The sequence below is a fragment of the Silurus meridionalis genome, chromosome 9 (assembly GCF_014805685.1).
Source record: "Silurus meridionalis isolate SWU-2019-XX chromosome 9, ASM1480568v1, whole genome shotgun sequence".
Lineage (NCBI taxonomy): Eukaryota > Metazoa > Chordata > Actinopteri > Siluriformes > Siluridae > Silurus > Silurus meridionalis.
Genome location: NC_060892.1, coordinates 3727570 through 3754699, shown reverse-complemented (window position 1 = coordinate 3754699; position 27130 = coordinate 3727570). Strand labels below are relative to the sequence as shown.

Sequence of the window (27130 nt, the reverse complement as noted above, 5' to 3'; positions counted from 1 at the left end):
TCATTTATTCCTCTCAAAATGTTCTGCTTGCGGTTGAACTGTATGTTGGTGATAAGTAGATACACCAAGCGAGTGTAAAACAGAGCGTGCGCTCGACCCTGATTGGTGGTTTGCTGTTTGTTTGTTTTTTATCCTCATAAAAACGTTGAATTGGAGATCTTTTTGGAAATAAAGTACAGATACGCGAAAAAGCGAACTTCTTTATACTTCTCTACTCTCTACCACCAACATCGGGGTGGTACAACTCATAGAATTTATTTTTTTATGTTAATTAATACAGCTTTAAACGGGCTACAGAATGATAGCACAAAACAGGGAACGTAAATCTTTTTTTAGATTTAGATACTGAATGACTATCTGACTTCCCCATGTCTACATTTATCCTCTTCTTCTTCTTCTGACATCCTGATCTTATCTTGCGTTTCGCCATCTACCTGATGCCTAACGAGTCAGCACATCTGAGCCGGTCTAACAGATTCAAAATCATACAGGATAGAATAGGGTTCTGCTGAGCCCCGTGTGTGACAAGGACCCTTAGAATCATCCTTATTAGATTAGATTTGATTAGATTTACATATGTACAGGTTGGAAATTCTATGATGTACGATAGATTTAAATAAATAATGAATGAATAATATGAACATAAATAAAAACACACGGAAAGGCGATAATATACAATGAGTACAATGGTCATGAACAGTGCCAATCCTCCCCCCATTACGGCGCCCCCTTTCCTCCACCACCCGAACGGAGCGCGGACATGTTTGGTGTATAAGGTTTTGCTCGAAATGAAGCGTCAGGTTTCCAGTGTTTCATTACACACACCTCAACCTGAAACTGTGTTTGGAATATCAGACTTTACAGCACACTGTAATTTATAACACCAAGCAGGAGCACATTATGGAGCAAAATCCATAGATTCATAGCCATCATACAGTCATCAGGCCTGACGTTTGAAGGCCGTATCGTAAGTTCGGAGTTTTTTCAAAGGGCGTAATCAATAAGACTGGTTATTTAAGCCAGTCGTAAAAGCGCTAATGCTGTTAAGGGGAAAATAATCCATCTTGGTGTGGTGTGATGATGCTTGACGTGGAGTTAATATCCAATCCAGATGTTCTTTCATTCCTCTTTCAATAACTACATGCTCTAGGCATGAGTAATACCTCATGGGCTATCGATACGCTCTGGTTTTAGCGTCTGCATTATTGCCGCCATGTGAGAGGAACGACGCGTTCAAGTCAATCTAAAATTTTTTAGTTTAAACTGCATTTCTTTTTTGGCATACTCTTCTGCTACATTTATACACTTATCTAACATAAATAACGCCTGGAAAAATTCGCCAAGGAAAGATTTGTCAGCACGCCCGAACAACCTGCTTTGCTTGGGTTACTGATCTGAAGGTCATGGGTTCAAGCCCAGGTATCGCCAAGTTGCCACTCTTGGGCACTCCTAACCCTCTGTGCTCCAGGGGGCGCTGTATTCGCTCTGATCCCATGTTCTGAACAAGCTGCGATATGCGAAGAAAGAATTGTGTAGGTGAGAAAAAACTTCATTACGGAAACCAGCCCGACCAGGATCGTCACTGACAGATGTCCATCTTTGAAATGTTCACACAGTTTAAATGTCTTACTGTGACTGAGGGTCTCATCATAGTACTGTGCTTGAAGCCTTCTGTAGATATCCGCATTCGTTCACAAATAACGTCATCACCACACGCTGTTTCATGCATGCACTTACACGTCCGCCATCTTGATAAACGGTCTCAGGACCGGCCCGCGACATGTGCACCACTTATGAGTAATAGAACACACTAACCACTTAGCATCCATTTTTTTTACCTGCACAATTAAAAGTCTGGGTTTAACTTGAAAACCAAGTGTATTTATTTTCCCGTCAATGACCTTCCATTCCACGATTATTCTGCACAAAGCTTAGCTTCTACATTTAAGAAACTGACACACACACACTGAAAAATATTTAAAAACATAACCCATGTTGCTTTATTGCCATTCATTTTTTTGGTGTATTACAGATTGTTATATATAAAAAAAAAATATTTTATTTCCAGAGTGTGTTGGATGCTCAGATTCCTATATACTCACAAAAACACTGCAGTGTGTGTATATGTGTATGTGTGTGTGGGTGTGTGTGTGGGAAAACAGTGTTAGGGCTGTCATGCCGAACCATCATGAGCACCACAGATGAAATGCGTTCAAATCCGAGAGCGTGAAACGACGACGATTGAGATACACTTCAAGTTTGCTAATGATGTCGAAATACAGTACACACACGCACATTCGTTCTTTTACATGTAGTGGCAAATAAAATTCGGATGAAAAACATTATAAAAAAGAAAGAAAGAAAAAAAAACGATACAAAAGCATACAAAGTTCCCATGATAGACGAATGGTTATGCATAAATATAGCTCAGGCTTTTTTTTTTTCTTACAGTGCAGTAACCTTGATGTTCAGGATTGAAGATGGAATGATTTTTCTTTTAGCACCAGAGAGAAAGGACCACACACTGCAGTCAGGCTGAATGTGCAAATCCTCGATACACCCACCTCATCCCGACGCCACGCCGGCGTCGTTTCGGCGGGTGTCGCGTAGAGGACGGCGCCGTGTAAACATTTATTGGGTGTCACTCAGTGTCTGGCAGCAGTCAAGGACGCCAGCGTAAATTACGAAAACCGAGTCAAAGCACTTTTTTACGTTTGTTTGCGTGTTGTTTTTTTTTCCGTTTGTAGCCTTGATGCTCAAAAAAAAAACGAAAAAAAAAAAAAAATTGACATAAAAAACAAATCTACATTTCATTTTTTGTAAAATATACAATTGAATTTTTTCGGGAAAAAACTAAACAAAACAAAAAAGCGAGTCTGATAATATTGGTTTTCAGCATTGTGACAATACAAAAAACAGACGAAACACAAACGCTCTGATGAGAAAAAAAAAGAAAGAAAAAAAAAACGATCACAATTTGTAGACTGAGACTGCATTTCTGTAGCACTGCCGGAGTCATTTAGCACCTTTAAATTCCTTGAGAGAGAACCTCAAATGCGAGCTAATGCGCTAACAAGTGTCGTGAAAAGTGTGAGAAAGATCAGCTGTAGCTTTCTATGGTTTTAACAGAACAGCGTTGTTAGCGTTTATACAGCCATGCTGCATGTCCTTCTCCCTAATTGGATAAAAAACAGGATTGATGCGAAACATCGGAGCACTTAAAGGGGTGGTTTGCAATTGTTTCCGGCTTGTGGGATAAATTACGATGACAACGAACACGTCGGAAAAAGCTTGCACCTGATTTCCGGCTCTGCCTCTGATGAAACTGATTTTTCTCGCCCTGGGCTTTTAGAATGGCTGTGCCTTGGGCCCGAGTTTATTTTCACTCCTGGAAAAAAGTAAAAGTTTGCTTGATGTAAAGCCTACAGATTTATTGCACGGCCCTATTGGGAATCACAGTATTTTGATTTATTTGTAATTTTTTATTGAAGGTACCATTGAAATGCTAGGATTTTCACAAATTACAAACTGCACCTTTAAGGTCCGTGTGGTTGAGGTATTATGACATGGCAGCACCTTTTCTCCTGAAACCACTTGTTCGAGAGGTAAAAGCAGTAGGTGACTCCGTTAAGGTGTGGCCAATTTTTTTTTTTTCTCCTCAAGCTCTAGCTTTAGATAGATTTCAGTTCCGGTCCTGATCGAACACTGGCTCTTGGATCGTAGCTGCTGGATTAGGAATGAAACGCTAGTGTTGGGCAGATCTTGAGGAGCAGGCTTGACCATGCGATCGACTTCCTTTTTTTGACCTGAAACACGGTTGTTATTGCAGTCCCTCGTGACAAAATAATCGAAAAAAACCCCAAACAAAACAAATAAAACAGTACAATTCTTAATGAATGACTCAATACTGAATGGAAAGTCCTTTGACCCCAGTGTTCACTGAGATTACAGAAAGGTCAGTGGTTGTTCGTGGTTTTTTTTTCGTTTAATACATTACATAATGTTATGAGACACAATTTGAAGTGTATGTGCATGTACACGCTGATAAAGGAGCTACATTTTAGATCTATTAGGAAAACCGGGTTGTCCTTGATTGCAAACCATTTGGGGATCAGTTTAAGTCTTTTTTTTTTGGTCATTTGGACAGGTTTATCTGTCGCTAATGGCTTCAATTAAGCTTTTTGATTGTCTTCATGCCTTTCCTGGCTTGACTGTAACGCTTTGGTGTGAGGGAGAGACTGAATAGAAAAAAGAAAGAAAAAAAAATAAACCAAAGTGTGTGATGATTGAAGACAGTTCTTCAGTATAATAAAGCTCTATAGTGTAGGGACTGGGGTCAAAGACTGGGGGAGAGCGCTCAGTGCAGATAAATGTGCAGCCTGATGCGCAGCGCGTCTCCGATCTCCCCCAGCAGGTAGTCAGTGTCGTGTTGGTCCTCCAGCTGGCGCAGTTGGCGTGGCCCGTACAGGGGGAGAGAGGCGATCTCGAGGCGGTAGGAGCCGGCTGGGGGGGTCTTACGGCCCAGGCGCAGGATCGTCTTACCGTCGCGACGCTCCAACAGCCTAAAGTGCTCGGCCTGGTTACCGTGAGTGATGACGTAGCGGACGTGATGCTCCAAAGGCTCCAGGGCTGGAAGCAGCTCCAGCAGAGGCTCTCGGTTCTGCAGCGATGCCAGAGAAAGGTTCATGGGGATGGAGCTCTGAGTGTCCACACTGGCCATGCTTACGGAGTCCTGCAGAACACGAATGAGACGACAGAGAGAGAAGGTCAATGCACAGATACTACAGCCAGTGTCCAAAGGAAAGACGGATTGACATAAAAAAACTTTTTCAAATATACAATTTATTTTTTTGGGAGAAACAAAAAATTATATTGGTATTCAGAATTGTGACAACACACACACAAAAAAAACCCCCACAAACAAAAAAAAAAATGCATTTCTGTAGCACTGCTGGACTCATTTTGCAATTTTGAGTTCCTTGAGAGAGAAACTCAGATGGGATCTAACAAGCGTCACGTATTAATGTTGAAAAATGTGAATGTAATGTGAAAAAAAGCTAATTTAGCTAATTGAATGAAAAGCAGGTCTAATGCGCAATGACTGAGCACTTAAAGGGGCGTTTGTTATTTTTTTTTCGGCGTGTGAGGTAAATCACAACCCCAATGAAAATGTCAAAAAGCCTGCACCTGATTTCTGGCATTTGACAAAAGTAGGATAAGTAGACAACTTATAAAATTATATTGAAAGACAACAGAAACAGAAAAGAAGTTAGTTAGATAGATGATAGATAGATAGATAGATAGATAGATAGATAGATAGATAGATAGATAGATAGATAGATAGATAGATAGATAAAGAATTAAATAAGCAAATACAAGGAAAGGAAGATAATAATAATGATCATAATAATAATTTTATCTGTAACACACCGTTAGCGTGTTGTCTGTAGCGCTGCGTCTGTGACGGCCGCCTTTGTCAGGGTTACCGTTAATCTTGCACTCATAGCAGGCTTCGGGTGAAAGAGCGCTTTCCTCATCCTCCTCAGAACCAAACTGACCCTGGAAGCCTGCTCCTGTGATACAGTGTCTACACACACACACACACCAGGTTCAACAAGCACTAATCTACAAACTGTAGGATGAATGATTGATGTTAGCCACATTAAAGGGACGTGAGGAAATAAGTAAAAAAAAAAAAAAGGAAAAAAAAAAAAAAATTATATATATATAAAATTCATATTTATGTAAATCTGAAAGTGAGAAAGTAAAGAAGGCTTGGTTGTTTCAGTCTTACCCCTGTCCTGCTCTGAAAAAGCCTCCGGGGCAGCCGCACAGGTATCCGCCATCCGTGTTGGAGCAGCCATAAGTGCAGGGGTTGCTAGACATGCTGCACTCGTTAACGTCCTGGCATCCGCCCATATTCTGCTGGAAGTCGAAGCCTGACGGACACACGCACTTGTAGCTGCCCAGGGTGTTGTAACATGAGGCAGAGCCGCACAGTTGATTGCCAGTACACTCGTTCTCATCTGCAGGGAAAGTGAGAAGGAGACACACAGAGAGTGAGAAGCCTGATTACTGTGTCCACTACATGAAATTGTTACAGGCGAGTGAATAAATATAGTATTTCATGTTTTCTTAATCTGTATTTTCTCTGTTCTTCAGATAACATTCATACAAAATAAATACAATATTATTTGATTCATTAACATCAACATGCATTTGTGTCATAACAGACATTATATAACCAACATACATTTCTCATTCATGAAGGTTTGTGCACTATACAGACAAAAGTATTGGGACACTGACTTCTCCAGCCACATGTGGACACCTAAACATACTATTGGTATGTGCTGTTCTTCCCCAAACTGTTACCACAAAGTTGGACACCTTTCCTATATTAAATGCATTCTGCTTTCACTTCAACTTGGAGACACAAACCTGTTTCAGCATGATCCCACAATCCCAGCTCCATGAAGATATGCTTTACATGGTTTGGATGTATGTGGAAGATCTTTAGTGGCCTTTAATCGAGCTCTGACCTCAATCCTACTGAACATCTTTGACTGAATTGAATAGTGGAGGTTATTATAAGAGCAAATGGGAATTACCTTTTTACTGGGATGTTCAAAAACCAGTCTTATAGTCAGGTGTCCACATACTTTTGTTCTTAAATGGTGGAGATTTGTAACAGTAGTTATTAGGATGCTAGGACGTAGACTATAGGCTGGATAGGGAATATAAGAAGTTGAGAAGCATGTAGTTTGGGACGTGTCTGAGCTCAAGGTGAACACACTCCAACATCTAGTAGAACATATTCCCAGATGAGTGGAGGTTACTATAAGAGTGAATGGGGACTAAATGTTGAATGGAATGTTCAGACAGCACATACCAATAGTATGTTTAGGTGTCCACAAACTTTTGTCTATACGTTGTACTGAATATTTAAGATTTGATTTTGGGTTTTATTGTTAAGATACCTTTCGCTTCCTGTTTTTGCATTTCCTGGCCCTAATGATTTACGTTTGGTTGGTTAGATGGTTGGTTAGGGGAGGTGCTATCTTGAGATCAAATCTCAGCCACATCAAGCTACCACTCCTGGGCCCCTGAGCAAGGCCCTTAACCCCATAGCTGTTCAGTTACATGAATGAGATTGTATGAAAGTCTGCCAAATGCTGTAAATGTAAATGGTTGGTTGATTTAAGACGTGTTTTAAGCGAAATTGTGCTGCAGGACACTCACCCACACACTGGTTCCACTGGTAGTGTTGAACGTAGCCCTGAGGGCAGCCGCAGCGGAATCCACCCAGCATGTTCTGACATCCATGCTGGCATCTGTGGTTCCCTGTGCACTCGTCCACATCTGCAATGTATTTTTGTTGATTTAATTATACACTGCAATAAAATGCTGTAAAAAAAAACACCCAAATTCCGACAGCAACATACCGTTTTCCATTAAAACAGTGCAAACCAATGCATTTTGGGTATTATTTGCCGATTCCCTTGAAACACTGCAATATACAGGTAGTCCCCGACTACCGCAAATACGCTATGCCGTTTGCCTGTACGTACCTTACAATATTTTTCACGTTTTTTTCCGCACCGTGTAAGATCGAAAAATCATAAGCCGAACCATCGTAACTCAGGGACTGCCAGTATTGTGAACAGTGTTGCATTCTGGGAGTGATGTTAGAATTGAGAGACCAACTTATATAACAGATGATTGCATTTCTAGAGGAGACAAGCTGAAATAGGAAGCTGTGATGGCAACTCTGGATCAGATTTAAGCTGGCCAGGGTTTATAAAGGTCCCTGACCCTCGTTGCATCCTGTGGTGCTAATTCCTTCACCTCTAACATTAAATGTGCTACTGTATTATCAGTACCTTCACACTCCACCCCACTGGTGTCCAGAGAGTAGCCCTTCTGACAATCACAAGAGAAACTGCCGGGGCTGTTGAGGCAGGATGCTCGGGATCCACACACACTTGGCTGGTTTGTGCACTCGTTATTATCTGCCGGGTAGGAAAGCATCATCAGAACCACGCAATCATCAAGATCATTTACTGGAACTAGCATTGTGTCTCGCATAACGGCATTATCGAGCTTACCGATGCACGCCGTCTGGTGTTGAGTGAATCCAGCAGGGCACTTGCAGGTAAAGCCTCCAATGGTGTTCACGCACAGGAACTGGCAGTTGTGTTGTTTGGTTGAGCATTCGTCCAAGTCTGGGTGTCAAAACATGCACTCGTTGATAATCCATTTTAAGTGCTTTGTAACAAATCTATTCGTGCAATACAGACGGCAAAACTCACCTTTGCAGGTCTTTCCATCTGGCTGCAGGATGTAGCCTCGGGGGCAAGAGCACAGGTAACTGCCTTCTGTGTTCTTACACAGAAAGTTACACGGCTTGGGCGACTGAGAACACTCGTCCAAATCTGAAACGCACACAATGAGGACACACAGCATGATCATAATGTTCTCATCGTTTATGTTCCACTGTTTGGTAGTTTTTTAGATCAATCGGTTGTTGTTGCTAGCAAATGACGTTGATGCCTGAAAAGATTAGTCGGTATGCCTGAACCATCCTAGGACAACCTGCTTCACTTCATCACGACCGGGACCCGCTATCTTTGGAACTTTTAAACCGTTCAAATGTCTTACTGCAGCTGAGTGAAGTCTGATGTAGATATCAGTCTTTGTTCACAAGAAATTTAATCTCGATTAACGGTCTCTGGACCGGCCTGCGGCATGTGCGCTGCCTAGCAGTAATAGCAGATACTAGCCAGTTACTACTGCATGTCGTACTGCCATTCCTTTTATATCTGTAACATTAAAAGTCCCGGTTTGGCATGAACACCCGTCATATTTTTGGGGTTTATTTGTAAAAAGTGATGATTCATTAGGTAAAATGCATACATACTGAGCACCGCTTCATGTTTTGTGTGCTAAGGGTGTGCTAACTTTTGCACTTGAGTGTTCATAGTAAAATAAAACAATTCAGTTCAATTCAGAATTCACGAGCGGCATGTGGGGGCAATTCAGAAAATACTTTCAGAACAGTTTCTATTTGAAAGCTATGAGTTCTCAGAATTACAGTAAACTGGGCATACACACAGAAAAAAAAACCCTTTGTTGAGAGAAACTTGAAGGACGTACCGATGCAGGAGGTGCTGCTGAAGTCGTTGGTGTAGCCCACATTGCAGTGGCAGCGGAAGGACCCCACAGTGTTAATACACTCGCCGTTCCTACACAGGCTGGGCAGAACTTTACACTCATTGATATCTGTGGAAACAAAGAGCCACATTCAGTTTGGATTCCTTTCAAATGGTTTTCTATACATGCAACATCCTCGCAGTCCTTCCACTATAAAGCCGTAAAATGAACTGCCCCTCTCACCCCTGCCGTCGGTGGTGTAGCCTGGGCCATGTGGACACATCTTCTTGTAAGGCACGGTGCCAGGCAGAGGGCAGAGCTCGCACTGAGGGCCCCAGCCCCGCCCTCCGTTACAGCAGCACTCAGACTTGGTGACGCTGTTGCGGTTGGAGGACGATTGCTGGCACATGGTCTGGAGGACTTCGGTAAAGCAGAAGCCTTGACGATTATCTGCGAAAGATAACGAGTGATCAGACGTTTTGACTACTAGCATGTGTGATTTTATTGCATAACAGCTATTTGTGGGCTAGAGCAAGGGTTGTTTCATACACCATGGACCAGTTTCATTATGAAAATATTTTCACAGACAGACTGGAGAGTGTGTGTGTGTGTGTATGTGTGTGTGTGTGTATGTATGTATAAATATATATATTAATCAGAATTGATAGTTGATTGCTGGAACTATCAGCTAGCCGCAAAAATTCATACAGATAGTTTTTCCGGCTTCCGGTCTGCTGTCATTGTGAGAGCGGCCTCTAGAGGCGAATAACTGACTGTGCTGTTTGTTTTTACACCTAAAACTGCACGCTGCACAGCAAGAGCAGGGTGCACAAAGAGCACTATATTATATTTATTATTTCAAATTTATTATTTGTATAAGTATTCGTTCTAATATATATATAATATATAATTATATAATTAGAATGAATATTAGAATGAACCTATCTCTTGGTATTGGTAAAATCTAATATTGGCTGATAATATAGCCATCAGAATGGAAAAATCACTTGATCATGAGTTCAAATACAATACACACCAAGATGTTGCCCCTGAACAAGGCCCTTAACCCTGTTCAGTTCATTTTTATATGTATATAATGCATTTAATGCTAGAAAAAGCAAAAAAAATTAGATCAATGTAAGTTGCTTTGGATAAGGACATCTGCCAAATGCCATAAATGTAAATGTAAATCACTCATGAAAAAAATTAGCTGAACCTGTCGCAAGTCTGGCAGTGATGTTTTCTGAAACGGAGCCATATGTAAATTCGGATAGCAGCTTTCACACAAATAATACAGTGTTAGATCTACAGATAGGGAAGTGGTGGAAGTGGAAGTGGAATTGGCTCAAGGTAACAGAAAAGCTTCAAGACTAAGACGGTTGTGTTTTTTAAAGTTTTTTTAACAAGCTGCATTGTTTTTCCACAGCAGTACACAGTTATAAATGGATAAAAGTATGGTGTCCTATAGAATAATAAATTGTGGGAGAATTGTTGTTTCCACCTTGCATAGGGCTTCATCACATCACACCACACTGTGGCTGCATTTTGAAGGGCATTTAATTTCTCTCTCCTGTTATAGATTATTTCCACAGAGATATTAAATGCAATCTATGGATTGAGCCACACTGCTTTTTAAAAAATATTATAAAACAAAGTCTTTTTATTTTTACAATAAAAACATTAACTATATTTTCAATTTTTGTCACTGCCTCGAATTTGTGTAGCTGTAGCGATATATATATATATATATATATATATATATATATATATATATATATATATACTGATATATGTGTACACTGCACTCTTCACAGGATGCACATGAGAGAAAAACCTGGCAACCCAAACGTGATTCGAATTCTAGGACAGTTTCACAAACTTGTTATTGTCAGGGTGTGTGTGTGTGTGGGAGTGTGTGTGTGTGTGTGTGTTAGGTAACATTTGTGAAGGTGTGCTGCAGGCTTCATTTTTGACTCACACACCTGCAAATCATCATATACACACACAGACCCGCTATTAACACGCAAGTTATAATGAAAGCATATGCGCAGCCCTGCGTGAGATCGTGTGCTACTTCATGGGAGGTTCTTACCGATGCACTCGGTGCCGGTGGAGCTGGGCTCGAATCCTTCACTGCACTCGCAGCGGTAGCTGCCCACCGTGTTCACGCAGCGGCCGTTCTTGCAGATGCCAGGCTTGGTTCTGCACTCGTTCAGGTCTGCCAAGGAGATGTGCAGAGGAGGGGAATGAGTGATAAGGTGAGTCAGGGTGAGTGGGTGGTCGAGAACGAAGAGACAGTGAAAGAGATGGAAAAAGCTGAATCTTAGTGCAAGAACCTGTGCAAAGCATTTTCTATTAATATCACCCAAGACCTAGTTACAGGATTTACTGTACATCTAAAAACAGATTTTCGACACTTGAATACACGCAAATTCATCATTTAATTAAAAAAATAGTATCAGGAAATTTTTTTACTGTCAAATATTCAATATTAAAAAAACAATGCACCTTTACATAACACTGAGTTGGTATGGAAGTCCTAAGAAGCCATGCGTTATAATATTTCTTCTTTTTTGTTTTCTCATGATCATGATTTCATTTTCTCGTGATCTCGACATGAACATTTTCTTTTCATGATTTCAATTTAACAAAAGTTGTTTTCTCATGATCTCAACATAGCAAAATTAGTTTTCTCATAATCTCAACAAAAAAAAACTTGTTTTCTAATGATCTCATCATAACAAAAGTTTGTTTCTCATGATTTCAACATAAAAGTTGTTTTCTCATGATCTCAAAATACCAAAACTTGTTTTCTCATGATCTCAACATAGCAAAATTAGTTTTCTCATAATCTCGACAAAACAAAACTTTTCTCACAAAACTTGTTTTCTCATGATCTCGACAAAACAAAACTTTTCTCATGATCTCAACAAAACAAAATTTGTTTTCTCATGATCATGATTTCATTTTCGTGATCTCGACATGAAAATTTTCTTTTCATGATTTCAATTTAACAAAAGTTGTTTTCTCATGATCATGATTTCATTTTCGTGATCTCGACATGAAAATTTTCTTTTCATGATTTCAATTTAACAAAAGTTGTTTTCTCATGATCATGATTTCATTTTCTCGTGATCTCGACATGAACATTTTCTTTTCATGATTTCAATTTAACAAAAGTTGTTTTCTCATTATTTCAACAAAACAAAATTTGTTTTCTCATAATCTCAACAAAACAAAACTTGTTTTCTCATGATCTCAACAAAACAAAATTTGTTTTCTTATAATCTCAACAAAACAAAATTTGTTTTCTCATGATCTCGACAAAACAAAACTTTTCTCACAAAACTTGTTTTCTCGTTTTTACAACTTAATTTTCTTGTGATCGAAGTAAAAACCTGTTTTCTCACAATGTAATTATATCACAAGAAAATCTCACACCTTGTGAATGAAAGCCTCCTTCTCAAGTGTCGGACATGTATGTATGTATGTATGTAAATTCTCATTTACTGACAAACACACAACTATTTTAGTTTGAGTGAGTCCCTGATCAAAGTAAAAGCGAATGTGATCATCCATGATGCTGCGGTGATGCTTTCTATAGAACATGCTCTTATGCCGAATACACAAAAAAATTAATTACTGATCGTGAGGAAACAATGCTTGGAATGCCAAGATTACAGGAAAAGAAGAAATATATATATATATTATAATGCATGGCCTCTTAGGACTTCCATAGAGATGGTTCCCTGTTGACATTCTACAATTAGGCAACTTGAGTCCTTTAATTCTAGAGTGCTTCCTCTGTGTCCTTTTGAAATGGACACACACATTTACCCATACACACACACACACACACACACACACACACACACACACACACACACACACATAGATTCACACACACGCTTATATATGCACTCACCCATACAGCCCTCTCCATCGGGTCGGCGAGTCATTCCCACTGGACAGATGCACATGAAGGTGCCGATGAGATTTTTGCAGACCATGCCTCTGCTCTCACAGTCGTCCAGCCCCTCAGAACACTCATCCTGGTCTAGAGAGAGATGGAGAGAGAGGACATTCCACAATATTTAATTTATCGCAGCAAGATCTTTGGTGAGTAAGGCTTCACTAGTTACAACCCCATTTCCAAAAAAGGTGGGACACTGTGTCAAATGTCCATAAATCAGAATGCAATGATTTGCAAATCTCATAAATCCATATTCTATTAGCAATAAAACTAAAAATATATCAAATGTTTAAAACCTAAGAAAAATAAGGTCATTTTTAATTTGATGGCTACAACACTGAGCAAAAAGGTTTGGACAGGGCCATGTTTACCACTGTGTAGCATCACATCTTCTGTCTGTACACATCTGGGAATTGAGGGGACCAGTTGCTGAATTTTGAACCTCTAAAACCGTTCGGCATTGATGGAGCCTTTCCAAATGTGCAAACTTCCCATTCCACAGGCACAAATGCGCACTGAAAACAAGCCAGATGGTATGGGAGTCTGGAGGACATGGTGTCCTTGTTTTCCAAAAAAAATTTTCAATTTAAATTCGTCCGATCACTGAACAGTTTTCCACTTTACCTCAGTACATTTTAAATGAGCTTTGGCCCAGAGAGGATGGTGGTGTTTCCAGATGTTCACGGAGACCGTCTTTTTTGCATGATAGAGATTTAACCTGCATTTGCCCGATGACATGGCAAACTGTGTTCACAAACAATGAATTCTACAGAATTGTGACTGTTTTAAATGCAGTGCGAACATCACGGCATCCAATATTGAACACAGAGATTTCTCCAGATTCTTTGAATCTTTACTTTTGAGAGACTCTGCCTCTCTAAGACACACTATTTATACCCAATCATCTTACTGACCCGTTGTCAATCAACCTCATTAGTTGCTAAATGTTTCTCCAACTTCTTCTTCTTTCGGCTGCTCCCATTAGGGGGCGCCACAGCGGATTATCCGTCTCCATACCCCCTGTCCTCATCTGCCTCTTTCACACCAACTACCTGCATGTCTTCCCTCACCTCTTCCATAAACCTCCTCCTTGGTCTTCCACTTTTTCTTCTTTCTTGCGCCCCTATACTAAGAATTCTTCTACCTATAAATGTTTCTCCAACTGTTTAATTTTAATAGCACTTCTTTTTTCCAGACTTTTGTTGCCCCGTCTCTGACTTTTTTTGAGAAGTGTTGCAGCAATTAAATTCTAAATTTACTTATTTGTTCCTTAAAATTGTACATTTCTTCATTTTCTCTTTGTCCTAAAGTACATCAAATATGGGTTTAAGAGATTTTGCAAATCATTGCATTCTGGTTCTATTTACATTTAACACAGTGTCCTGACTTTTTTGGATAAGGGGTTGTACATCTTCCTCTTCAACAAATTGTGTAGCTAATGCTCCGTAATGACCTGGATGAGAGGAGGAAGGAACATGCCGTGACAGCACTAATTGGTTTCGTGCCAAACAAAAGTTTTCAGACAGTTGTGAAACTTAATTAAGCAGAATCAGCGAGGCTTTATTAATATGAGGACGGCGTGATCATCCCGCAGGCCTGTAATTAGAGAGAATGGCCGGTTTGCTGTGGATTTTCTCACCTCGACACATTCTCTGATCCTCACGTAGCACGTAGCCTGCAGGGCACATGCACTCGTACGAGCCGAACGTGTTGACACAGCGGAAAGCGCAGAGCAGCGGGTTCACGCTACACTCGTTAATATCTGGGGAAAAAAACAGAGAAAACAATTCACAACTGTTATGCTGCAAAAGCCTATAAATATATAAATTATAAATATATCGTTCACAGAATGTGAAATGTCCAATTTGGCAAATTATTCTTTTACTATTTTAAATATTGCATGGATTTCTGAAGGGGTTTGGTTGGTACTGCATGGAACTGGTTTCCAAATAATGTCCTGCACACATACTGCTTATTAGACTTTATCCAAATACCTGTTTATTATGCCAGTATTCATGTTTTATTATCATAAACAGAAGTCGACTGATCGTGGATTTTACTGATACCGATTTGGATCGTACTTGGCGATAACTGATTAATCAACCGATATATTTATAAAAAAAATAATAAAAAGGCTCCTGAATCATGAAAATGTGCTAAAAGAAAATGAATATAAATATATTTATTAATAAATACGATTATATAACCAATGAATTGTAAATAAATATAAGATAATGCTCTCCGTGCAACGTGCAGTCTTGCGTAAAAACAAACAGAACGTGGCGTCAGTGATTCACCTCTAGAGGCCGCTCTCGTAATGGCAGCAGACCGGAAGCCGGAAAAACTATGTGTTTTTTTTGCCAATAGTTCCAGTAATCGACTAGTAGCGCTAATTAATCGGCAAAACACATTTATTGTTCAACCTCTAGTCATAAATTTTAGTGTATTATTTTGCCTGGAAATCTTATAATGTATAGAATTATATACGCCATTTGCCTACATTACTTAGTCTACACTATATGAGCAAAAGTATTGGGACACCAAACTTTTCCAGCTATATCTGTTTCTTCCCCAAACTGTTACTACAAACTTGGAGGCATGGAATTCTATAGGATGTCTTCTAAACATGAATTTTTTTCCTTTACATGAAGTTTGAGATCCAAACCTGTTCCAATGCCCCTGTGCACAAAGCCAGCTCCATGAAGATATGCTGTACATGGATTGAAAGTGTGTGGAGGCTCTTCTGCTATAAAGTTCTTTAACCCTATTGAACACTTTTGGGATGAATGTGAACGCTGACTGCACCCCAGGCCTCCTCACCTCACCTACATCACTACCTGACTTTAATAACACCCTTGTGACTTAATAATTCTCCACAAAATCAAGTGGAACATCTTCCCAGGAGAGTGGAGCTTATTATAACAGCAAATAGGCACTAGATGTGGAATGGGATGTTCAAAAAGCACATACTAACTTTAAAGTCAGGTGCCACAAACTTTTGCGCAGTGTATTTTTATATATATGAAATGTGATTACTACTGTTGGGCATCACATATTCTTCTTCTTCTTCTTCCTCTTATTATTATGATAAAACACACAGTATTTCGTTTTATATGGTGCACACACCTTCACAAGTCATCATAGGCCCAGGTTCGAAGCCCTCCTGACAGGAACACTCGAAGCCTCCAACCACATTGGTGCAGGTGCCGTTTCCGCACGGGTTCCCGATCGAACACTCGTCCGTATCTGAAACGCGAGCAGAGAAACATCACGACATGATCCGCATCACGTGGAACTTAAACGTCTCTGAGAGATGTGTGTGTACCTGCATGCATTGTGTGAAGATATCTATATTTGTTCATCCGAGTCGGTGTGTGTGTGTGTGTGTGTGTGTACTCACCCACGCATTCGATTCCAGTGTAATCCAGGTTGTACCCGAAAGGACATTCGCAGCGGAAGGAGCCGTCGGTGTTGATGCAGGCGCCGTTTTTACACGGGTTATCCAGACACTCGTTCATATCTACACAGGTAGAAAAAGACAAGGTGTGTTATACTGGACACATTTTCAGATCTGCAAGTAAATCTGCTGGGAGGAGCAACAAAAATAAATAATAAAAAGGAAAAATTATTGCTCATGTCAGAATATTACAGGATCTTCATTCTTTTTAATAGTTTATAAACATTTATAATAATAATCCTCATTTTTTTCATGCTAAGAGGAATCTCTATTTGACCCACTATTATGACCTAAATTTGGCATAGTTCCGTATTTCCCTGTCACCTGTAATGGTGGATTTGGTGTTTGCTGTTGTGTTTTCTATACATGTATTCTGTATCTGTATCTTACCCACGCGGCCTTCGCCTCGCCCAGGCACGGCTCCGTGACCGTAAGGACACAACTGTTTGAATGCAGCTGCACAGAAACAAGAGAACATGACCAGGGTTAAAAAAGGTCTTTAGAAGTATATGGTGTTTATATGATATACCCAACATTGCTTATTTTTCATTGCAGGATGTTTGTTTGAGGTTTTCTGAGTTGCTTTGGATTTTCCCAGATCAGAAACAAAATTCTCAGATCTACTTCTTCAATAGCCACATCATGAAAACAATTTCTTGTTGCTTTGAGCAAAATGCTTTGGTACATTGTACCAAATTGAATTGAACTGATTGTGGAAGTGTCCGCTGTTTCCTACAGTATGCCATGTTGATCAAAATATACTATACTGGTTCTCACCTGAATCGTCTCAACCCCAAAACATCTGGGCATCAGTTCATTGTATAAGTCATTGGATGCAAAAGGGTTAAACCATGTGTGAAGTTTAAATTTCTATTCAACTTCTTTTTGGTAAATGCGTCTTGAATGGATGAATTGCGCAGACGAATCTTGAATGTCACTAATGAACGGCGTCAGATCGACCAATGATGAACTAGTTCTTTAAAATAGGTCAAATGTGAATCTCGTGAACCTTCAATTGGCAAAACGCAGAATTACAATTTCTGAAAATGGATGAACAACCAGGAAAAGAACAAACACTAATCCAGTACATTAAAAGTGTGAATCCTGTCCGGCCTCCTGCAGTTGATATCCCACATACAGTAAGGTGTACATTCGTGCTGTTGAAATTCATAGATGCCAAACAGAAGATTTTCAGCCTTGTGCATTTTCAATCACTATAATCCAAAGCGTAGTTTACGTCAACCGCACGCTGTCACATTTTGACGATCTTGTTTTCGAACGGTGACAAAAGGACTGGCAATGAGACGTTCATTTACACAAATACTTACATTTGTGAGTTAAACTACGGATTTTGAGAAAAGTACACACTTTTGCAAGAAATCCATTGTGTTGTGCTGTTTGTACAAATTGTTTAGAGAAATGCACTCACTGATTTGCACATTTTAAGAATGATTCGAGAAATGCTCCAAAGCAAATGAGAAAAACTGTAAGTGTAGCCATGGGTGAGAGTCCTGGTACCTTGGCCCTCCTGGGGGCAGAGTTCACACGGGTCACCCCAGCCTTCTCCGGGCATCAGGCTGCAGCAGCAGTCAGCCTTGCTAATGTTCTGAGGTTTGGGAACGGAGCATTTGCTGGCCTCGAAACGTGTGAAGCAGAAGCCGGTGCGTGTGTCTTAGAAAGTAAGAGAAAACAGAGGTAAAATGTACACACTTAATCCTGATTTTATTTATCTATTTCTCTGTCGCAAAAAAAAAAAGCCTCACAGCTGTTGTAGCTATTGCTCAATTATTCACTAAAGTAAAAGTGGTACTAAAATATTTAACAGGTCGCACTCACCAAAGCAGCGACGTTTGTTGTCGGACAGAACAAATCCTGGATGGCAGTTACACTGGAAGCTTCCCGGGGTGTTAGAACAGTGGCCAAACAGACACAGGTTGGGCTGAGATTCACACTCGTCAATGTCTGCACAGAGAAACGACGTGAAAGAGATCGACAGTCCCAATAGAATACAGAGCTTTTGTTCTATCTGGTGTGTGTGTTACAGGAAGAATAGAGGCAGGCTCACCAATGCAGTTGTCGTTCTGTAACGCGTAACCCGGTGGACAGATACAACGGAAAGAGCCGTCCAGGTTCTGACACGTACCAGGCGAGCAGGTGCCCGGGTACGTCACGCACTCGTTAATGTCTGCAAGCAGAATAACACCTCGTAAACTGTACCACAAACTGTGATTTTTGGATATAAATGTTTTATTAAAAAAAAAAATAATACATTGCATTAGATTTTAAGTCATTTTCAACATTTGAGTAAATCCATTTTAACAAAAAAAATAAGGTCATGTTGAATTTGATGGCTGCAAAACGTCTCAAAAAAATTAGGAAGCGGCAACAAAAGTCTGGGGACAAAAAAAAAAATATTTAACTGTTTTGCAATTCGAGGTGGAGGAACATTATTTTTCATTATCATTCACTGTTACATAATTTTTTTGAACGGTTTTTCACAGATTGGTGAAGCTCTGCCCATCTTTACTTCTAAGAGACTTTTTGTCGCTATCGAATTCGAAATGACCTCAAAAGTGTACATTTCCTCAGTTTAAACATATGTTTTCTATGTGCTATTGCGAATAAAATATTGATTTATGAGATTTACAAATCATTGCATTCTGTTTTTATTTACATTTTACACGGTGTCCCAACTTTTTGGAACTGGACCTACATATGCCAATTAGCGTGAACATGAACCAGGTGCGAACAAATACACGGTACGTTAAATTCGAAGTTCAGCGGCTTATAGGAAACGTAGTCCCTGTCCATGGTCCTGATAATGCCTTTCCAAAAATGAGTTACTTACATTTTTTTGCAGATTTATTGTAAATATAATTTGAGAATTTCTTGCGGTTTTTAAATAATCTTAAAATGTGGCATGAATTAAAGAGGCTGCATTATCGCTACTCATTTCTTTGCATTGTAAAATTTTTAGATGTTTATACATATATACAAATATTTTACTCTGAAAATATCCACATTTGTATTCGCAAAGAAGTTTCTCAATCGTTCATTCCATATATCCTTTAAAGATCCTTTAATTCCGACACTTTCCCAGAACCTACAAAGAAAATCGCGGATGATTCTTTATGCCCAAATCCAGCTCTGTCTCAAAGGTCAGGATTTTCATTTTTAACTTCTACTGATTTGCTCTCATTGTTGAAGAAATTCTTATGTTCGCATTAAAAGTATGTTTCATATTTTAATGCCTTAATTTACCCACTTGCACTGATTATTTCATGTCACTGTACATCTTTAACCAAGACATAGTGAACCAGACTGTACATTGGTTAAACAAAAAAACCCTTTTCTAAAACCATGGGGAGACACAAACATTTGCACTGTACAGGGAGTGCAGAATTATTAGGCAAGTTGTATTTTTGAGGATTAATTTTATTTGAGGATTTAATTTGAACAACAACCATGTTCTCAATGAACACAAAAAACTCATTAATATCAAAGCTGAATATTTTTGGAAGTAGTTTTTAGTTTTAGCTATTTTAGGGGGATATCTGTGTGTGCAGGTGACTATTACTGTGCATAATTATTAGGCAACTTAACAAAAAACAAATTCATACCCATTTCAATTATTTATTTTTACCAGTGAAACCAATATAACATCTCAACATTCACAAATATACATTTCTGACATTCAAAACCAAACAAAACAAATCAGTGACCAATATAGCCACCTTTCTTTGCAAGGACACTCAAAAGCCTGCCATCCATGGATTCTGTCAGTGTTTTGATCTGTTCACCATCAACATTGCGTGCAGCAGCAACCACAGCCTCCCAGACACTGTTCAGAGAGGTGTACTGTTTTCCTCCTTGTAAATCGCACATTTGATGATGGACCACAGGTTCTCAATGGGGTTCAGATCAGGTGAACAAGGAGGCCATATCATTAGATTTTCTTCTTTTATACCCTTTCTTGCCAGCCACGCTGTGGAGTACTTGGACGTGTGTGATGGAGCATTGTCCTGCATGAAAATCATGTTTTTCTTGAAGGATGCAGACTTCTTCCTGTACCACTGCTTGAAGAAGGTGTCTTCCAGAAACTGGCAGTAGGACTGGGAGTTCAGCTTGACTCCATCCTCAACCCGAAAAGGCCCCACAAGCTCATCTTTGATGATACCAGCCCAAACCAGTACTCCACCTCCACCTTGCTGGCGCCTGAGTCGGACTGGAGCTCTCTGCCCTTTACCAATCCAGCCACGGGCCCATCCATCTGGCCCATCAAGACTCACTCTCATTTCATCAGTCCATAAAACCTTAGAAAATCAGTCTTGAGATATTTCTTGGCCCAGTCTTGACGTTTCAGCTTGTGTGTCTTGTTCAGTGGTGGTCGACTTTCTGCCTTTCTTACCTTGGCCATGTCTCTGAGTATTGCACACCTTGTGCTTTTGGGCACCCAGTGATGTTGCAGCTCTGAAATATGGCCAAACTGGTGGCAAGTGGCATCTTGGCAGCTGCACGCTTGACTTTTCTCAGTTCACGGGCAGTTATTTTGCGCCTTGGTTTTTCCACACGCTTCTTGCGACCCTGTCGACTATTTTGAATGAAACGCTTGATTGTTCGATGATCACGCTCAGAAGCTTGGCTATTTTAAGACTGCTGCATCCTCTGCAATATATCTCACTATTTTTGACTTTTCTGAGCCTGTCAAGTCCTTCTTTTGACCCATTTTGCCAAAGGAAAGGAAGTTGCCTAATAATTATGCACACCTGATATAGGGTGTTGATGTCATTAGACCACACCCCTTCTCATTACAGAGATGCACATCACCTAATATGCTTAATTGGTAGTAGGCTTTCCAGCCTATACAGCTTGGAGTAAGACAACATGCATAACGAGGATGATGTGGTCAAAATACTCATTTGCCTAATAATTCTGCACTCCCTGTATATTGTAAAAGTATGATAATGACTTACCGACGCAGTTCTTAGAGTCAGGAGTGAGCTCATAGCCTTCCAGACAGAGACACTGGAAGGAGCCGACCCTGTTGATACACTGACCATACCTGCAGACTTGTCCAGCCAGAGTGCTGCACTCATCCACATCTGCACAGAGACAGAAGGAAGACTATTAGAGACACACGACAAACATTCAAGGACACAATGACCCCATCGGAAAGGTATGGAAGACCCTTTCCACCACTAAATAATAAATTATTTTAAGAAAAAACTGAATTGTTAGTAAAAAGGCAGAATTGCTATATATGAACTCGCAATTCCAAGTTATAAAGTCAGAACTCTTCCTTTTATTCTCACAATTGCGAGTTTATATGTCATTTGTGACACTTTCTGGAAAAGCACCATAGAAAACCAAGAGATGTGATTCTTACAGAACATGAGTTACCTTTTTATTGTAAACAGAGCTTTAAATGCCATTTATGGTTAAGTCAATGTTATGGCTATGTTAACTCTTTTGCATGATGATCTTTTACTATTTGCTTTTGTTAAAATAGATATGGAAGCCAATTATCTGCTTTGCCAGAAAATGTCGCAAATGAGTTATAAACTCGCAATTGGGGAAAAAAAGGCAGAATTCTTACTTTATATCTCGCAATTCTGCCTTTTTTCTGACTTTATTTATCCCAATTCTGAGAAAAAAAAGTCAGAATTGTGAAATGAAATGTCACAATAGCCTTTTTTTTTTTTTGCCAGAAACAAGCTTCCAATGGAAAAGTGACAAACTCAGAAAAAATGCACAAACATTTGGAGACAAACACGAGCTCTCAGACAAACAACAAACCCTCAGTGACACACAACATACTTAGATACAACACACTCTCACAGACACGACAATTACAAACAAGGAAAACGTATAATAATCTATAGGGTGAAGATTTCGTATATTTAGCATATTTAACGTTCGTGGAAGGAGTCTCCAGTGTAAGTGTTTTGAACATTCGTTTCCAGTTCCTGTCAAAAATGAGCAAACACCAAATTTTTTATGGTTTTTGAGAGACACTTGCATGTTCCAAACTCGGGTCGTTTAATGCTAAGATTTACTTTGAGCAAACTAATATAGGAAGGTCCAGACGATGGCGTTTATTTACGGTGAAAAATCCACCCTTGAAGCCTGAAGAACAGGTTTATACACTCTCGTCATCCGGACAGTTCGTTTCTTCAAACATTCAGCTGAAATATTCACAAGAAATTTGTGTGTCTTGTTGGCGTTCATGTCAAACCATCCTCAGAGGGGTACAATGGGCTTTTTACTTCTCACATGTACATTCACAGCACTTTGCATATCCTGCCGTTGTTGGGAAGCTGTGGTCAGAGCATAGGATCAGCCATGATAGAGTGCTGCTGGAGCACAGACGGTTTAGGGCCTTGCTCAAGGGCCCAAGAGTGGCAGTTTGGCAATACAGGGGCTTAAAGCCCCAACCTCCTAATCACTAACCACTGTGCTATGTATAATATATGTAATGTATAATGTATATAATGCATGTTCAAATGTTCTATCTGATTATTATAAGAGACTCACCCATGCAGTCATTATTGTGTGTGAGCTCAAAGCCGGGGAAGCAAAGGCAGTTGTAGGAGCCCACGGTGTTCTTACACGTCCCGTTTCCACATGGCTGTCTCTCGCACTCGTCGATGTCTGATCAAGAGAGAGTGAAGAAGACAGAGATTAATGTGTGCATTTAGATCGTTATCTCATCATCGTTGTATCGATCTGGGCTTATGACCACTTGGCAAAAGCACAACTTAAGAGTCTAATCAAGAAATCCCCAGGCCCGCATGTTGAATTCAACTCCCCCATATTTGGAAGCTTCCTCTGAACAATGCCAGAGACATATGTAAAAAAATGTATTCGTCTATCGTCCAAAAATTCCGTACTGATAGTTTTTCCGGCTTCCGTAACCCCTGTCTTTACAAGAGCGGCCTCTAGGGGTGAATCAGTGTCGTCACATGCTGTGTGTTTTTACACGTGAGACGCTCTGCATGGATAGTACTATTTTATAGTTATTATTTATCATTTATTAATTATATATTCGGGTTTATTAATAAATATATTCGTATTTATTTCCGTTAGCACATTTTCATAATTCAGTACTGTTTTGTTTATTTTTGGTAATAAAGTTCAGTACTATTTTACATGGAGTGTTATGTTTGTTTTTTATTCAGTATTTATTTTAAAACCTATTTAATACCCTTGATTAATCGATTATTTGGAGATCAAGCTATTGATATCGGTAAAATGTCATTATGAGAGCAATAATGCTCTTTTAAAAGGCGATATATCTCTCGAATATTAATGTTCATTTCTCTGTACGTTGCAGAACAAAATAGTAAACTAATCTAACATTAGAAGGCAAAATAAATACATTTAAATCATTATAAAATCTACTACCACAATAATACTAATAGTCACTCTGGTCCATGTTATTTTCCTCTCAGGAAAAAGTGTGGGGACCCCCGGTCTAATCCAAAGTCACAGAAAGTAAGAGCATAGCGTGTCTGTTTTTTAGTTGAAGATGTGGACACACTCACCCATGCACATAGTGAGGTCCGCTGTGGCCTTGAAGCCGTTGTGGCAGAGACAGCGGTAGCTGCCCTGTGTGTCGATGCATTCACCATGGCTGCACACGTTGGGAATTTCCAGGCATTCGTTACGATCTGTGGAAAGATTCATGGCTTTAACAAACATGTCACATTTGTTTTTGAATAATGTAACCATGTGGTAACTGCTGGTAAACCATCTCCTTTACAATGCTATACACCCTGTGGGGCTTTTGTAGACAGAGGACTCACCCACGCATGCTCCACTGGGGGACAGCTTGAAGCCGGGAGAGCACTCGCAGCGGAAACTGCCGGGGATGTTGTTGCAGTTGGCATTGCGTTGACACAAGTTGTCCCCGCTGTTACACTCGTCAATATCTGAGTCGAGGGGAAAAAAGATAAACAGCAAGTGGTGCAATCAGTCATGAGAGTTATAAGTGTCACCTCGTAGAACACGGTGTGTCGTCTTATGGGATGGAATTGACGAGATAATTGTGTGTGTGTGTGTGTGTGTGTGTGTGTGTGTGTGTGTGTGTGTGTGCGTACCTTCACAAACCAGCAGGATGTTATTGTAGCTGAAGCCCATTGGACACTCGCAGCGGAAGCTTCCGATCTGATTGATGCACGCTCCATGGGCACAGATCCCAGGAATCTCCCTGCACTCGTCGATATCTGGATCAGGACACACGTTTCGGTTGCCACATCATCTCACAACAAGCATGCACGGCTTTATAAATTCGACTCCAAGGCGTGGCTTACCGATGGGTTTTCCAGTGTGGATATCAATAATGAAGCCAGGAGCCGGGTTTCCGCACAGGAGCTCATACTCAGCTACACAAAGAGAGATGGAAATGTTAAAAGAGGGCGATAGAAATATAGGACGATCTGAGAATTGATTGTTGCCTATCGCCAGGTTGGTGGGTGTGACCTTCAAGTGCCATGTCTCATTCATACAGTTTTTTGAGTTGCTTTGCAGCGTTTCTTGAATCATTCTTCATATTTGCAAACCAGTAAATTCATTTCTCAAAACAAGGTACAAACAGTATCACATATCGGAGTTCCTGAAAAAGCCTGTACTTTTCTCAAAATCCTTAATTCCTCTCTCAGAAGTAATATTTGTATCAATGAACATCTCATTACCATCAAAAGTCCTTTTGTCATCAACATCATCAAAATGCGACTGAACACGATTTCAGTGTTTCCTGATGTAAACTATGGTTTGGATTACAGTGTTGAAAAATGCACAAGGCTGAATTTCTTCTGTTTGGCATCTATGAATTTCAAAAGTAAAAAATGTACACATTACTGTATGTGGGATATCGATTCATTTCCTGGTTGTTCATCCATTTTCAAAAATTTTTATTCTGTGTTTGTTGCCAATTGAAGTTTCACAGGATTTACCTTTGACCTGTTTTAGAGAACTAGCTGATCATTGGTTGCCCTCATTACTGACATTTAAGGCTCCTGGTTCTATAACCTCAAATGACTGTATAAAACTGTAGAAAGATCATTACTCATAATCTTATACTCCAGTGCTCATGTTAGTTCTCACTCTCCAGTGTTCTGTATTGTTTAAAGACTATAATCACACTCTTGATGTCACCCAAATGATGTTGTGTTCCCCTTTTGAGTCCGGTTCCTCCCTCATAACATCTAAAGTAGTTTTTCTTGCCACAGTCGCAATGGCTTAATGTCAAGTCAAGTCAAGTTTATTTCTATAGCGCTTTTCACAACAGACATTGTCTCAAAGCAGCTTTACAGAATTTAACAGTTAAGGTGAACGATGTGTGTTTATACCTAATGAGCAGCCGTGGTGAATATGGCAAGAAAAAATTTGCTTAGATGTTATGAGAAAGAAACCTTGAGAGGAATCAGACTCAAAAGGGGAACCTCATCCTGATTTGGGTGATATATTTTTCGTCCTTAACTGTTAAATTCTGTAAAGCTGCTTTGAGACTATGTCTGTTGTGAAGAAATAATATATAGAAATAAACTTGACTTGACACAAACCAGTCAGAATGTGTCAAGTTTAAATTTCTATTCATCTTCTTTTTGGTAAATGTGTCTTTAACTAATGAATTGTGCAGATGAATCTAGAATGTTCTAATTAAATAAAAAAAAAAAAGGTCAAAGGTTAATCTTGTGAACCTTCGATTGGTGTTGGAGCAAAAAAAAACCAGAATTGCAATTTCTGAAAAAAAACAACAACCAGGAAAAGAACGAACACTAATACAGTACAGAAAAAGTGGGAATCCTTTTTGGTCATTTTGACTTTCTTGTTTGTGAACAATGATAAAATGACTTGTTATTCCGATGATGTTGAGATGTTCATTAACACAAATACTTACTTTTGAGAGATGAACCGAGGATTTTGAGAAAACTACAGGCTTGTGCTGTGCTGTTTGTACAAATTGTATTAAGAAATGCATTACTATGAAGAATGATTCGAGAAATGCACCAAAGCTACTGAAAAAAACGGTATTGTCAGTATACAGTATCGAGGAGGACTCTGGATCTTTAAAGGTGTTCACTATTCTAGAGAGCGAAGAACATTCCGGACATTTACCGGTCGCCGGAGTCGGACAGGGCTCGCACGGCTTGTTCCAGGCTTTTCCCACGTTGTAGGCGCAGCAGCACATCTTTTTGGTCATGTTAAACGACAGCTCGTTTTCACACGTGTCGTTAAAGTTATGGTAACACACACTTTTCCTCATGTCTGTAAAAACAGGTCACAGGATCACATGTGAAATAGCATCTACGTGTCAAACAAGTCCTGCTTGTTTTTTTGGTTTTTTTTAGATTTTATATAATTTGTTTATAAACGCAGTTTTTTTACCCATGCAATTGTTGCCTCCGTTGACCTGCATGTACTCGGGAGGGCAGACGCAGGTGTAGTTGCCCAGTGTGTTGTAACACGTCCCTGGGCCGCAGATCCCGATGTGGGTCGAGCATTCGTCAATGTCTGAGAGAGCAGAATTTTCACTCAATTTTCGA

General features: G+C 39.8%; 1 protein-coding gene across 1 annotated transcript in view; it reads right to left on the bottom strand.

Moving 5' to 3' along the window:
- Positions 1 to 1972: 1972 nt before the first annotated feature.
- Positions 1973 to 27130, bottom strand: part of fbn2b (fibrillin 2b) — an 89852-nt gene continuing 64694 nt past the window's right edge. Inside the window, exons 40-65 of the mRNA XM_046857615.1 lie at positions 26973 to 27098; positions 26703 to 26852; positions 24896 to 24967; positions 24683 to 24808; positions 24389 to 24514; positions 24128 to 24253; positions 23118 to 23234; positions 21557 to 21685; positions 18649 to 18768; positions 18420 to 18545; positions 18102 to 18254; positions 16974 to 17039; positions 16527 to 16646; positions 16253 to 16372; positions 14766 to 14888; positions 13079 to 13210; positions 11246 to 11371; positions 9397 to 9603; positions 9157 to 9282; positions 8313 to 8435; positions 8109 to 8225; positions 7884 to 8012; positions 7243 to 7362; positions 5795 to 6026; positions 5431 to 5587; positions 1973 to 4732 (exon numbers count right to left, since the gene is read on the bottom strand). Coding sequence (XP_046713571.1) covers positions 4358 to 4732; positions 5431 to 5587; positions 5795 to 6026; positions 7243 to 7362; positions 7884 to 8012; positions 8109 to 8225; positions 8313 to 8435; positions 9157 to 9282; positions 9397 to 9603; positions 11246 to 11371; positions 13079 to 13210; positions 14766 to 14888; positions 16253 to 16372; positions 16527 to 16646; positions 16974 to 17039; positions 18102 to 18254; positions 18420 to 18545; positions 18649 to 18768; positions 21557 to 21685; positions 23118 to 23234; positions 24128 to 24253; positions 24389 to 24514; positions 24683 to 24808; positions 24896 to 24967; positions 26703 to 26852; positions 26973 to 27098 — 3644 coding nt within the window. The 3' untranslated portion in view covers positions 1973 to 4357. The remainder of the gene's footprint in view (positions 4733 to 5430; positions 5588 to 5794; positions 6027 to 7242; positions 7363 to 7883; positions 8013 to 8108; positions 8226 to 8312; positions 8436 to 9156; positions 9283 to 9396; positions 9604 to 11245; positions 11372 to 13078; positions 13211 to 14765; positions 14889 to 16252; positions 16373 to 16526; positions 16647 to 16973; positions 17040 to 18101; positions 18255 to 18419; positions 18546 to 18648; positions 18769 to 21556; positions 21686 to 23117; positions 23235 to 24127; positions 24254 to 24388; positions 24515 to 24682; positions 24809 to 24895; positions 24968 to 26702; positions 26853 to 26972; positions 27099 to 27130) is intronic.